Source organism: Gymnodraco acuticeps, unplaced genomic scaffold, assembly GCF_902827175.1.
Source record: "Gymnodraco acuticeps unplaced genomic scaffold, fGymAcu1.1, whole genome shotgun sequence".
Lineage (NCBI taxonomy): Eukaryota > Metazoa > Chordata > Actinopteri > Perciformes > Bathydraconidae > Gymnodraco > Gymnodraco acuticeps.
The window spans coordinates 2,246,779-2,261,573 of NW_022989983.1; the positions used below are offsets into that span (position 1 = coordinate 2,246,779).

The window sequence follows — 14,795 nt, forward strand, 5'->3', positions numbered from 1 at the left end:
CTTGTCATTTTTAGTAGCCTTACCATGAAGTTATTATTTTATTACATGAAGTAAACCAACATTTTAAACAGTAAGAGCAGTCATGATGGTAAGTATTTCGTGAAACATTTGAAGCGTAGCCTACTGCGCCCTCCACCGGGTGCTAAGGAAGCAGTTCAGGGAGAGTCGCAGGCAGGCAGGGAGCTTTGCATGACATTCTTCTGGACGTGTTTCATTGTGATGACAATCTGTTTGTTGGAAAGACAGTAGTTGTGTGCTTACTGAGAGAAAATTATTAGAAGAGATAATTATTCAAAGTGTTGTTACTTTCAAGTGTTGTTACTGACCTTTTTCTCTTTTATTTTATTTACCTCACCTGTAACTGCTGAGACGTTGAGGAACATGCACACTGGACTGACCTGGCAACCTGATTTCCACTGTACGTATTTGGTTATGGTATATTATTTATATATATCAAAGGCACATTGCACCCCCCAGAGACACACATGTATTGAGTGTGATATTTTGCATAGGTCAAGTGAAATCATCTTTACATACTAGAAAACTGTAGGAGCGGCAACTTGTTTTGAAAATTGAATTTTTAATATCCGATAATAAAGTTGATCTGATTTCTTTATTCTTCTCTCTTCCTAGCTCCACCCATCACCGTTCTCTGTTCCTGCAGGTCCTGCTTGCTAATCAATGCTTTATTTTTTTACACAATTACAAATGAAGTCAATGTATTGTATGACATGAAGTTGTGCTTCATTCTGAGTCAATAATAAATTAATTCTGCCTTCAACTGCAAAATGATTGTGGACTGCACCGACATCCATGTAGCTGCCCCCCAGTAAGATGAACCAAGCAAAGTTGACATAGTCAACATACAGCTGTGCTCTTAAATTGACATGAAGAATTTGTGAAATATTGGTAATTATTTGGAAAAAATGACGGACGATGCAGAAAACCTTTTTTATTTAGTAACAGTGGTCAGGTGAAGCATTTATCCCTACATATGTGTCACACTTAAAAGGCCAAACACACTGTTTGGCCTTAAGAGCTGTCTTACTTAGGGTTCAACTAAAACACATACAAGCTGAATGTTACAAGTGCTTCACAATATAAATACAAGAGTGCAGACTGTTTAAACTATGGGTAGGGGGGCTATTTGGCAGGTTTAAATGATTGTTAGTAATGAATTATATAATTTTCTCATTGTAGACGAGCAGACAGGGAGCCAGATGAGAAAAGCCGAATATGCAGCTGCCATTTTCCTCATGGAAAAGAGAAAGGGCCAACTGTATTTGAGTGGACCAAAGAGAAAGGGAGCTTAGCGGTTAATCAGTCCAGCGACCACAGCTACAGCAAAGGGCCAGAGTCTGCAGAAACTGACCCCAAATTCTCCAGCGTGCAGTCCGCAGACACCGAACCTGATGTGCTGGTACAGCTTTGCTGTGCCTTGGTGAACCTGCAAAATCCCCTGATAAAGGAAGTAGCCAGCACCCTCACCGTTGACTAAGCCAGGGGTTCCCAAACCTTTCAGCCTGCGATCCCCGGGGGGGAACATCCAGCTGGCCCGCTGCATCCGCGGAGAGGGCTTAAACTGCTGAAACCAGCCCAAAGTCACACAACGGCTCTTTTAAGAGCCACCTACACCTTTTCTAAAGAGTTACAATCCTAAGTTATTATAATGATTACACTGGTTCATATTTACTCAGTTTACTGAACTGTGATGCATGAAACCAGAAGGGGAATTGTTGAGGTTTACTGAAGTTACAAAGATATTAATAGATATGAGTATAACAGGTCAGTGTAAAAACAAGCTTCTGTCAGTCATGAATCATTCAAACTATTTATATAACCATGTAATACAGTTATGTAGTAGTTCAGTAAAAGTAATTCTTTATTTATATGTCTTAAATATCCTTTATTTTAGAGGGGCCTGAGACTTAACATGTTCATTGCCCAAAACTGCACTGTAGTTATTGTGCATGTGACAATAAGGCCTTAATATTAGGGCTGCACGATATCAGGAACACATAACACTTGCTATATTTGAACAAAAACGTACACATGCAGCATTATTACTTTTCCAACAACATGGGATTTATTGTTTATTAGTTAAATATCATGTGTGTGTGTGTGTGTGTGTGTTTATTTATATGTCCTCCTCTCTACTGGCCAACACAGGGAGCATATGCTGAGTGTAGAAGTTCTCCAGGAGGAGGAGATTTCCATGCCATGCAGGGTCTTTGGGGATGGGGATGATGATCGCCTCCTTCGTGGTCCACACAACAAAATAGCAGATACTCCGGTCTGTGATGTGCAGCTGCCCTTGGACCTGGTGCCAGTATGGGTGATTCTCCTTGAGAACATAAGACCCACCCTCCTCACGGAGACAGAAAGATGGTAACTGGACTGCCTCCGCGATGGTCATGTTCCTCTGGCTGTGTGGACACTTCACCTCCAGCAGGGCAGATGGCTGCACAAGTCCATCGGGTGATGCTCCCAAAACACCCGACTCACTCACAAAGAGACCAGCGTCGATCACTGTCACCCGATAGGCCTGCACAAAAGCCTTCACCCCTTCGGCCTCATTTACAACTCCCCAGTTGACAGCCATGACTCCGTCTAAATTGTAACCCCCAAGCACCCTCTTCATGAGGGACGCGCATGGAGTGGATGAAAGTCCCGACCTCAGCACAGCACCAAAATTGCTGGCTGTCAACCTGCCCTGTCTGTGTAACTGCCACTGGGGATTTGTCCGCTGTCCTACGGTGGCTGTCTGGATGGCAGCTTGCTGGTCTCTTGTCAGTTGCATTGAGGCAAGAATTGCCTCAAGCCCCCGACCCCCATGCTCCTTCACCAGCTCCGGCACGGTGACAATGGCCTGATGTTGAGGCTGCGGCTCTGGCTCAGGTGATAAAAGCCATGCCATGCCACACTGTGTGCCCCTCAGTGCAGACCTGAACCAGTCTACATCCTGAGTGGCGATGTCTCTGGCCAGTGGGTTGTATGTCTCCTCTTGCTGTTGATAGAGTTGAGACACCGGCTGGACTACTTTGGAAGTGCCAGGCTTCCTCCACTGGCACTCAACATCTGTGGAGCTGATCTGCCACATGGCAAATATTGCCAATGCTGCAGCGTGGCTGCATTTGTACATCCCCCGTGCACAATCACAGACAGCGCTCTGCATCGCGCCATCGTCTCCCATGCAGATCTATAAAAATAAAGTAAGTACCATTTGTTAGCATGCTATAATAGATTGAATGAGCAATACAAGGATGGTCAGGATCTGGGGGTGGGAGGGTTTATTTTTCCATATATTTGTCTGATTGTTGTTATTGTTTGATTTTTCTGTATTACCTATGAGGTTGTTGTGTTTAATATTCATGAGAATATTTGTCATTGTTCAAATGATAATAAACATTTGCATAAAGCATATTTGTCCACTCATATGTTGATAAGAGTATTAAAAACGTGACAAATATTCCTCTAAGGTACATTTAGAATAGATACAAAATGTGCGATTAATTTCCGATTAATCGAGATTAACTATGGACAATCATGCGATTAATCGCGATTAAATATTTTAATCGACTGACAGCCCTAATTTTTTTTAAATGTGTATGAATACATTTTGAAAAACATTTGATCAACAAAAAAAAAGGATTTGATCAGGATCTAGACTCAGTGTGTAGTTTATTAATTAATCAATGCTCTCTACATTAGGAACACACATACCAGTGTACCAGAGGGAGTCACACACAGCTGTGCCTAGATAACCAAACAAATTGACAAGATAACCAAAATCCTTGAATCTACACACAGCAAATAAACTCAAATGACACAAAGGAGATCGCACATAGAGTATAGTCGATATAAAACTGTCCGCTTCAATCTGAAGAGCAACTAAAACAAAACACGGGAGTGTACCTTGTTCTTGTGAACACTAATGTTATCCACAGCATACACAGAGACCACGAAGTTCTTAAGGAGAAAACTAGTTGCTAAAACAAAACACGTTAGTGTACCTTGTTAGCTAATGTTAGCTAGCTGACATTAACGTTACACATTGCACTCATATTACTCACCGAAACCTTGTAAAGCCGGTCCCGCATGCTGGCTCTTACAGAACCGACTAACTCCCCTTTCATATAGGTACAGCTCTCAACGTGCCCAGACTTGTAGTGATGTTCACCTCGTAAAATACTTTTATTCTCATTCTGAAAGAATGTGGTGAAATGTGCTAACGTGACGGCCATCTTTATGTTGGTGACGCGTATTGTGCGAGACGAGAGACCTGTAGTTCACTGAGCGGTTTCACACGAAAAAAATGTGTAACTTCACAGTTTTACGACACATTTTTATTTTTTTGACTTGCAAAATGTTCTTTTAAATTGACAAACATCATATGTGTCATTCGTGGCACAATTCAAACGGGATCAAAAGATAACCTTTCTCTCTCCATTGACTTCAATGTATAATTTTCCGCTTCCGGGGTCCCATGGAGGCTTTCGGAAGGGGAGGGACTTCGCCTCTCTATTGGAGCTATTGGAGCTACAACGAGCCGTTAAAGAGAGTGAAATTCAGTGAATACACGTAGTTTACAGAGATGCTGTATGAGAAACCAATGTGAGTTTGGAAAATTGCACAATATAAATCTATTCTAGTAGACCTCAACAATGGAATTATGATCAGTGGAAATGGCCATGACATGGGACCTTTAAACTCTTATTTCTGAGGATGATTAACAACTCTCTGATGGACTTTTATGTAGAAAATCACGTTTGGTTAGCCAAGGAGCAATGACACCATAACTGTCACTATTTTTTTATTTTTGTCAATGGCTTAAGTTTGAGTGAAATACAACATAGTAAAGTGTGGTTGAGTATGTGAGTTTCATCACTGGCATAAAGTTTATTTTGTGATCGCTCATTCAGGTCAATGCTCTAAGTCATGTTGTAAAATGTGTTGTGTTGACATTTTCATAAGGTTAAATTACTAAAGATGCTACTGTAATGTATGCAATGTTGTTAATATTGTATTTATATATGCAGTAAAACGGTAGATGGGCCCACAGGGTGGTGTAATACAGATACTGAAAACGAATATTGGGGGAGTTGGTTAAAGCAGCTGAATTGAATTTGAGTGATACACATAAACCCTTATGGCAGTATTGGATTAGGTAACTATTTAAACTGAACGGGTTTGTAAATTCAGAAGCTCCATTATGTCAATAATCGTAGCTGTGTCATTTGTGAAACCTCATTGGGAGGGGGAAATACGACATAAAAAAGGAAGGTTGAACTGGAAGAAAAGGAGAGTTCTGTTTAACAAAGGCAGAGGACCAGTGGCGGCGCCAGAGATTTTCTCTAGGGGGTGCTGTGGGGTAGCTTGACGTTCCATAGAGGGTGCTCAAACATTAAAGGAATGGTATGCTCATGACACTCATTTTTAAATAATTATCATCCGATAAAACAGACCAGTCTCTGCCAGTCTCTCTTTTTTTTTTTTTAATCCGATGACATTATCAGTGATTTTAAACTGATTAATTACCGAAATAACATCAACACTGTGGGCGGCGCCATTTTACCGGACGTGACGTAAACCATGCGTTTGGTTTCGAGGACACGTTGATGTTCATGTTATTTACTGTAGTTACTCTCTTCAAATATGCCTCATTGTATCGCGAAACATTGCCATAATTCTGATAGGAACAATCCACGGAATGCTCGGTTCCATCTGTTGCCAAAAGGTAAGCGTAGGAAGTACGTTCGGAGGCAGTGGCTAGCGAAGTGTGGCCGGCCCGAACCGAAAGATCCACAGGCGCATGTATGCAGCGAGCATTTCAAGTTTCCGGACGACTACTATGAGTATGATAAAACATAACATGGGATTTATTGAACAACCATTACTTAATGGAGATGCAGTACCATCGGTCTTTCTGGTGTCATCACCGACCAGGACACCAGTTCGGCCAGTTGAGAAATCGCCCTCTGCAAGTGTGAAGCGACGGAGGACCAGAAGTAGTGCTCGGAGTAAGAATAAGGTATGTTATGGCGCATTTCCATTGCAGCGGGTAGCCCCGTTTAAACGTCCTGTATCGTCCAGGCCAGGCGAGTTTTTGGTGGCCTTTCCATATAGCGTAGTACCGGCTAGTGGGTATTTCCCCCCAGTTTTCCGGCCCCATAAAATCGTGGTTCTAGGGCCAGGGACAACGAGGCTGAGTATGCTAAACTAGAGAGGGAATCGCTAGCAAGGGTGGTACTACATGCATACATATCTAGTAATCAAAATCATTGTATCTACTAAGTAGTACTAAGTAGGCTCGAACCTGTATGGCTGAATTCCCCCTTCCAATCTCTTCATATTGCTCAAAACTTCGCCATGTTTTCGTGTGTTTACAAAGTGAACGCATGGATGACATCACGACCATCACGTGACTACTGAAAATGGGCAAAATGGCAGCGGCCTGACGGAATATACAGGTTTTGATAAAAAAAGAGCTATAAAATCATTATTTACCGGGGAATATCGCTGATTTCTTCAGGGTATGGTTTAAACATAATGTTTCACTAAATACTGAAGTTTTGATTAATTATCTAATGAGTGGAGCATTCCTTTAAGGGGTTCCCATTAATGCACCAGCGCTACAGTTGAATTTTCTACTGCAACACTCCCCACACGCACACACAGTGTACCCGCGACTGTTACAATGAAGGCTCGGTAATCAGCTCACGGCATATAGGTGTAAGCAGGGGTAAAGTGCTATTTTTACAAGTGGGGAGTGGACCTCACCTCCTCTAGTGGGGGTCCGGGGAAGATTTGTTTTTAAATATTGAAGTTAAAAGCATCAATCTGGTGCACGTTGAGAGCAAAATGAAGAGATCTATGGATATACTGTATCTCTCAACATACATATGAAACAGAACTGTAAACAGATTTTCTATTTCTTTATAGATATTTTACAAATCACTCCCCTTTTAAAACAAACCGTTTGAGACCCACTGAGATAACTAGACTAAAACTAAATCTAAACACTGGGAGTCCTTTACTTCACCTGAGCTGAGGTTATGAGACTCTCAGTCTGACAGGAGAGAGTTCTCCCTCCACCTTGTTGTTGAAAAAGCTCCTTATATCCGTTAGCTTGCTAGCTAGCACCAGATGCTAACCATAACGATCTCCGGTAGATACACACCGGTGCGCGAGCTCTCCCACCGGTGCGCTCTCTCTCTCTCTCGCTCGCTTGCGCACGCACACAAAATGGCTCGTGCCACACACACACAGAGCAGAGCTTGAATGAAACACAGAGACCCAGAAGTAAGCTACTTGTACTCACGAGGCCTATTATGTGCAGAATCCCTCTCGCTTTCAGTTGGTTTTGATTGAGTGTCCACATGTGGACGTTTAAGGACTAAAAAACGATCCATTTGTCACTTTGCTGTTAGCAAATAATGTGGGGCTCCAACTAACAGGAAGTCACTCAAGTGTCACAAAGTAATTTAGCCTATGGGTAGGTCAAAAATCTAATGGGTGCTGGCCATTGGCATAATCATATCACCTGTGTTGGCTTTATGTTTTTGGTCAAACATTTGTTTGTTTCACATTTGCATTGATGTAATCAATAATTTTTCTGATTTAATTTAATAAAAATAATAATAATAATTTTCGAAAAAAAAAAAAAACACATTTCTTGGGGGTGCTTAGGGGGTGCTTTGGCAATCCTGGGGCGAGGCCTGTCACAAATGCACATATGTCCTTTTTCACAATCGTATGTCCTGCCATAAAAGCCCTGCGCTCGGACCCCATTATAGCTGGTTGTATCAGCTGATTACCACTCCCACAGCAGATGTGTCTGCTCTGCAGCCACATGGTTGTGTAGTTTATCGTCACCACATCTTTCTGGACGCTGCCCTTACTTTTCAGATGTTTCAGCTCCAGCGCCACCAGCACCTGCGCAAAGTTTACTAGCTGCATTTTATAGGGGCCCTATTGTGCTAATGTTTAGGTTCATAATTGTATTTTGTGCCTATGTTTACATAATAATAATAATAATAGATGACATTTGTATAGCGCCTTTCAAGGGACCCAAGGCCGCTTTACATGGTGAACAAACAAACAAACAAACAAACAAACAAAAGGGGCAAATAATAAGGGAAAACATTTAATAAATAGCAGTTCAGTCAGACAACTCACGTGTTTCTTTAACATGTTTATTAGAAGCAGCATAGTTGAGTTTGGCGTCTTGGCTCGGGCCTCATCACTCCACAGATACACATAGCACGATGAGTGATGATTAAATAACTAACCTACAGTTACAGCCTACAGCAGGCATCCTCAAACGACGGACTCCGGTCCGGATCCGGACCGAACCACCACTGTCTCCGGACTCTGAGCAAATTATACTTTTCATATGTATGATCTCTCTGTATTATATGTGAGACATCGCCACAACGCATTCGCAACGAGTCAAAATTCTCCGCTATGTCCACTGCAAACAGCGCTCTGCATGTCTGACTGTTCCACTGTGTTCCACCTGTGTGTGTCAACGCTTTGGTCCAATCACATTCAGCATCCAGTCAGCGTTTTTTCCCCCCAAACAATCTGCGAATCAGAGGCACAGTAGGGCGGGTCTTCGCGGACTGCGGGTGGGAAAAATGTGTGTGTCTCTTTCAACCTGTCTAAGTCAGAGCGAGAGTTAACAGCTCATCTAGTTCCATCTGTACTGTAGCTAGTAGCCTAGTTTCACCTACCGGGGTGGCAACTGACACCCTAAAAATAGGCCTTGCCACCCCAGCTGCCACCCCAGTTGGCAGCTTTGTTTTGAAAGAAAAGTTGTGGCTCATCGGACATTTATGAGAGAAAGTCTCTAATGTCCGAGTGCAAGTGAATGCAGCACAAGATGCACGTCACGTAACCCCTCCCCCGGTCCTGGCGCGAGCGTGGACATACGATTTGGCGGCGATTTCATTTTGAACTGGACGGCGCAAAACGAGAAGCATTCAGACCCAAGCACTGAAGGAATGAGGTATTTGCGGTCTACAATGACAGAGAAGAGACTGTCAGTTTGACTGTACTCAGCATTGAATCAAAACGCACTAAAGCTGTTGATCTTAATACGTTTGTGAGGCGTTTTGCTGAACAAGATGGTAATCGCCGCATTCAGCTGTAATAGACATGTCAACTTGATGCTCTGCTCACGGATGAGCATACACAACTATTAAGATGATGACCTTACGTGTGTAAATATATTGTTTTCTTTGAGGGGGTCTGCCCCCAAAAAACTGTTTTAAGTCCTGAGAAAGTCAAATAAGACGGTGTGTAAAACTACACTGCCCAGCCAAAAAAAAGTAACCACTTTGATTGAACTAGGCCAGTAGGTAAGGACTTTCCACTGGATAATAACTGCAGTATAAAAGAATGCATGACTGAAGTGATGGAGACCATGTTGAAGGCAAACAAAAAGAGGAAATAACAGGTCAAATCAAGCAAATCCCCCTCTCAGATTCCACAGCAACCAGAAGAACATACATACTGGCTGGTGATTTGATTCATCAGCTTTGTGATGGAATAAAAAATGCACAGTGCATTTCCTTAGCTGTGGGTGAGTCCACTGACACCACTGACAATGCTCAGTTGCTGGTGTTTGTGAGTTGTTATGAAGAGACAAAGGGGGAGTTTGTTGAAGATGTGTTGGGCCTGACGAACCTCAGTGGACACACAAGGGGCAAGACATTTATAAAGCAATAATGGGAATGCTGAATGAAAGAGGGTGCAGCTGCCTTTATTCCTAACTGTGCAGCTCTTACACTGCGAATCTGAGGGGTCAAGCACAGACACAATAACAATGAAAACTGCTGCATACAGATTATTTTTGTTTTTGCAACCTCGTGTTAAGAATCTTGTTGCAATTGTTTAAAAGTTTGAATGACCGTAATAAACGGACCTTTGTCTTATTGAAAAATTTATTTTGGACCTTTAAGATTTGTATTTGAGTACCCCTGGCCTACAGCCCAGGGTTTCCGTTAGCCGGTAATTACCGGTTTTTAGCTGGTAAAATTTAATAAAAACCGGTAAATTCAAAACCTGCCGGTCTAAATGTCCGATGCTCCGATCGGCCGATATTCACTGTTAATAGTTTGATCGGTGCTCTCTATGAAGGCCGATCAGGAGAGCTGGATCTGATCGATATGGACATAAACGCGAGTGAAGTATAACCGGACACGCGAGAGAGATCAGATCAGCTGCTGAGTCTGACAGAGACACGCAGCTCTGCATAATCACCTGAAGCCCCGCCCACTGTTTAGCTGCATGAGAAACCCACGGGCTGTCAGGAGAGAGAGGGAGGGAGAGGGGAAAAGAGAATATCCGTTTCTCCCGTGTTATTATTCAAAGTTAATTTGAATAATGTACTTCATCTACTACAAGTAGTTTATTTGAATGTAATAATTATGTTGTTTGTTGTTTGCGGAATCATTTATTGAAAAATTAATCTGAATTTTTCCGATCTGTTACGATTATAAACTGAAGCAATATAAAAACGATCCCCATTAACTGAGTTTTAAACATCAGCATATCCGGTCTTAATCCGTAATTACCTGCTAACGGAAACTCTGCTACACAATTCTTATTATTATTATTGAAACATGACCGGTAAATTTCAAATTTGTCCGGTAAAATTAATTCTGTCCGGACATATGACCGGCGAGAAAAAATCCTGGCGGAAACCCTGCTACAGCCTACAGGTGGAAGCTGGGGTGGTGGTGGGGCAGGCGAGCAGCAGCGACGTGGAGGTAGCTGCAGCAATAGCAGCATCAAGCAAAGCAGAGAGAGATATCTGGCAGGTTAAATAGAGCGGCATATTAAGGAGAGTCTGTTTGGTTGGTTGTAGAGTGGCACGGGGCGTTATGTATGAATGCAGCATAAGTACTCGAGTTGACTGCCTGAACTAGCTTGCAGGCTTCGCCCCATTAGGCGTGGAAGAAGGGGGACTGTGATTGGTTAGGGGTCAAAGGACATGGCGAACAGGTGAGTTTTTTATGATGAGGGAACTTTTGGATTTGAGCCTTTGCAGACCATTTAACATGCACACAAACCTATAACACCCTACAGGAAAGGGAAAGCATAATAGGGCCTCTTTAGCTCTGGGCTCTTTGGAAGGAAGACGGTTTGACTTCTGTTACCCTCTTATTTCACACAATTTGATTTCACACAGGTTTTGACCCTCCAATGGCGCATACAGGGCCAAACCAAATGGCTCAATCTCCTACTGTGACACGTCCATGTCTACAGGTTGCTACGTACTGATCTGAGGCCTCATTTCATGATAACTGGTGCTCTGAGAGTGCTGTGAGGGATTTATTCATTATCTGTCTGCATTACACATAGCAGCAGTTAAAGTGAGGCTGAGCCCGACATAATTAAATGTATCTTTCTTTAATGAATGCTGCTCTCTCTCCCTCTGAAAGGGGCTGAAATATTATTCACTCCGGTTCATAATAAATCAGTTTGACATTACATTTTTTAACTGCAACACACACTGCTGGACCGTGGACAAAATTTTAAATGAAATAAAAAATAATATAAACAATGTAGCATAATTTTCTTATGATATTTACATTTACATTTCCCACGCCCCTCTGAGAGATATTTGGTTAAAAATAACACAATGGTGCTCTAGGAGTAGATTCAGGTGATAAGGTGGGGGGGGGGGGTTACCTTGGTTGGTGATTGGCTAATGGGGTATGTTGCTCACCGGAGCAGCAAAAAACATCAGGCTTATATAGTCCAAAACACGGAGATAGATAACAACAAAGTCGTAAATCAAGGTGGCACTAATATCATCCGCGGGTGTCGGAAAGGTGTCGGGGTAATCTGCGACGTCTTCTGGAAAGAGTCACGTTCTTCCTTCACGCCTCGTAGAAATGAGATATTTAGGAGACAACAAGTATGTGTCTGTCTCCTCATAAATATCAACAACCTGAAATGCCGTGCCTCCTCCTATCACAGCCAGAGGCAGCTGCAAGGTCGTACACAGTTCAGAGTCACACATAGTATCAGTGCATTAAAACAAACCCATAAAGTGGAGACAACAGTATTTCTCCAACAGTTACACAAGCCAAAACATCGTTATGACCAGGGGTGCACATAACTTTTTTGCCCTGGTTCTCAAAGGAGCACCTGGAGATGTTGCTTGGTGCTCATCCTTAAAATGAAATAAACCGTAACTTTTGAGGGGGTCTTTATTTGCCAGACACACGGCACTGAACACACATGCAGAGGTGAACACAGAACACACATGCAGAGGTGAACACAAGACAACATTAGCACGACCAGTAATCCTACAAGCTGTCATCACTTCCCTCCTGACTGTTCTCCTCACTGTCTTCCTCTCTGTCAGACATGGTAGCTGATGATGTAGGCCTACTACTTTCTCTCTGGTTGAGTCTGCGATTAGCTGCTTGCATCCACAAGTCAACAGCTGGGTTTGGGTCAAAAGTCTCTGTTGTCATCTTAGAAAAGTGGATGTAATCAAATAAGTATGTGAACATAACTAATAACCTACCATAGCCAATAACAATTTAATGTATCTTATTTTATGTATGTTGTTCATTCATATCTTATTTTACCTTAACATTTATTTATTTATGCATATTTTTTTATCTCTCCAGTTTTAAAGGATATTTTTGTTTACTGTCCTATAGTATACATTGGAATGATTTCAAACCTGTTTATCCCAATAATTATAAAGGAGTGCCTTGGAAATATGTGTTTGAACTTAGACTAAAGTGAACTATCTCCAACTATCTCCTTTACCTCACTGAGCTGTAGTATCAGCCTCTCATTCTGACTGGAGAGGACTCTCCCTCCACATTATTGTAGAAACATCTTCTTCTTCCGTTAGAGCAGCTAGCACCAGATGCTAATAACAACAGCGCCGGAACCGGTGCACCCTCCCTCTCGATCCCACGCTCACTCGCACTTTGGCTGTGAGCTGCGGGCGCCAGATAAGCCAACATCCCCCATTTTCATCACTTACAGCACCCATTGTACAGGGCAAATGAAACGTGTAACCGGGGTGAAAAGGGTGTTACATTTACTTAATTGTGAATATTGTTACATCAAGGCCGAAAATTAGGATGAGCCCCAACGGTCAAAATGTTTTTTTCCCCTCCCAGAGCAGCCAGCGCAGCGCCTCCACAGATCTGGCGCCCTAGGCGAACATCTATTACACCATCGCTACGGGCCGGCCCTGAGTTCATATCATAGGTTCATATGCAACTCGCAAATATATTTCTCTCTCTCTTCTCTTTTCTCTCTTCTCTCTCCTCTCTTCTCCCTTCTCTCTCTTCTCTCTCTCCCTCTCTCTCTCTCAATGTTGGTACGCAAATGCGCCTTTTTTCAAATGACACGGTGCTCTTTTTTTGGCGGAGGTGCGCATGCGCACCTGCGCACCAGTTATGTGCAGCCCTGGTTATGACATCATAAAGTGGCCAAAATCTGATCAGTTCATTTTCAGACAGGTTTTTATATAAATGGATCAGGACAGAAAGTGAGAGAATCTTTTTTCCTGAAACTTTCAGAATCTCTTAACGCATGTTTATGTATAACATACATGAACAAGTGGACTTTGCGGACTTTGCCTAATAGGTCACCTTTGAATATAATAATTTAATGTTTGTGTTTTTTTCTCTGCACAGTTCACCTGTGGGCAGAAATCAGGTTTGAAACAACTTTCGTTCCATTTAATGTAATTGTTTTGTTTTGATCTTTTTAGTGAACTTATGTAGTTCAAATATTCCAGTATGTTTTCCTTATTGATTTTGTTCAAGGCTGTTTCAAAACCTTCTTCTTCTTTACAAGACTTTAATCACAGCACAACAATGTATTAATATCTGGCCTAATGAAACCTACAGAAAATGATTGCAAACACACATTAAACATGAGCCTTAAATGAAATACAATGATAGGTTGGGCTTGCATTGTACCTCTCAGACAGATGCAGCACATTATCACCTCCTCTCTGAGCCTGTTTGGGTGAGAAAATGTGCATATGTGTAATCTAATATTTAAAATAGCTAACCTAAGGCATGCTAACTAACACTCATAAGAACGTGTTTACATTTTAATTGCTATATCTCAGTGTACACATCTCAAATGAGCTGTAAATATTTATATTCACGCTTAAGAAACCTTAACTTTAACGCAGGAGTTTTGGTTTTATACAAATTGTATCGACTTATTCATAAACAGTTTTCTCTATCTGTCTCATTTAGATGGTTGGATGTCTGAAAACATAATTTCACAGCTCATGGGGCTTTATTTCAGTGCTGTACTCGTGTTTCCTCGTTTGTCATGGTTCTCACTGATCTCATTTTTCAAAATGACATCAAAACAGCATTTTGTTCTCCGCACTAATAATCAGATCACCAGTTGTTTGTATTGTTTTATACACGGCACGCAGTGAAATGTGCACATCCTGATTGTATGTGACGAGTATTTGGTGTGAGCCGAATTGCTCATCATCAGATTAGGAGAGAAGCAATTCTGCATGAAGATTTGTTTTTCTTCTTGTCCTTTGGGTTTGATTCGCAGGCATAAAGTTGAGTGATTTCCTGTGTTTTAAAGATGTAGTGATGTGAGAAAGATGGAGAAAGAGCATTAAAAGGTGGGGGATGGAGCGAGACTAGAGCGGTGGAGCTGTAATCCTCCTCGTCTTGGTGGGGAAGTTCAGTGTTTAAACAGCGAGTGATGAGCCGGGGTACAAACCTCCAGGATGGATCTCTGAGATTAAAGCGCCCGATAGCTGCTCT

General features: G+C 42.1%; 1 protein-coding gene across 1 annotated transcript; it reads right to left on the reverse strand.

The window, feature by feature from the left end:
- Positions 1–2,421: 2,421 nt before the first annotated feature.
- On the reverse strand, positions 2,422–4,115 carry LOC117543817. The gene is made up of 3 exons (XM_034212399.1): positions 4,074–4,115; positions 2,801–3,199; positions 2,422–2,762 (listed from the first exon to the last, which is right to left on the reverse strand). The coding sequence occupies exons 1-3, from the start codon at positions 4,098–4,100 to the stop codon at positions 2,574–2,576; spliced, it is 615 nt and encodes a 204-aa protein (XP_034068290.1). The 5' UTR covers positions 4,101–4,115; the 3' UTR covers positions 2,422–2,573.
- Positions 4,116–14,795: the final 10,680 nt, after the last annotated feature.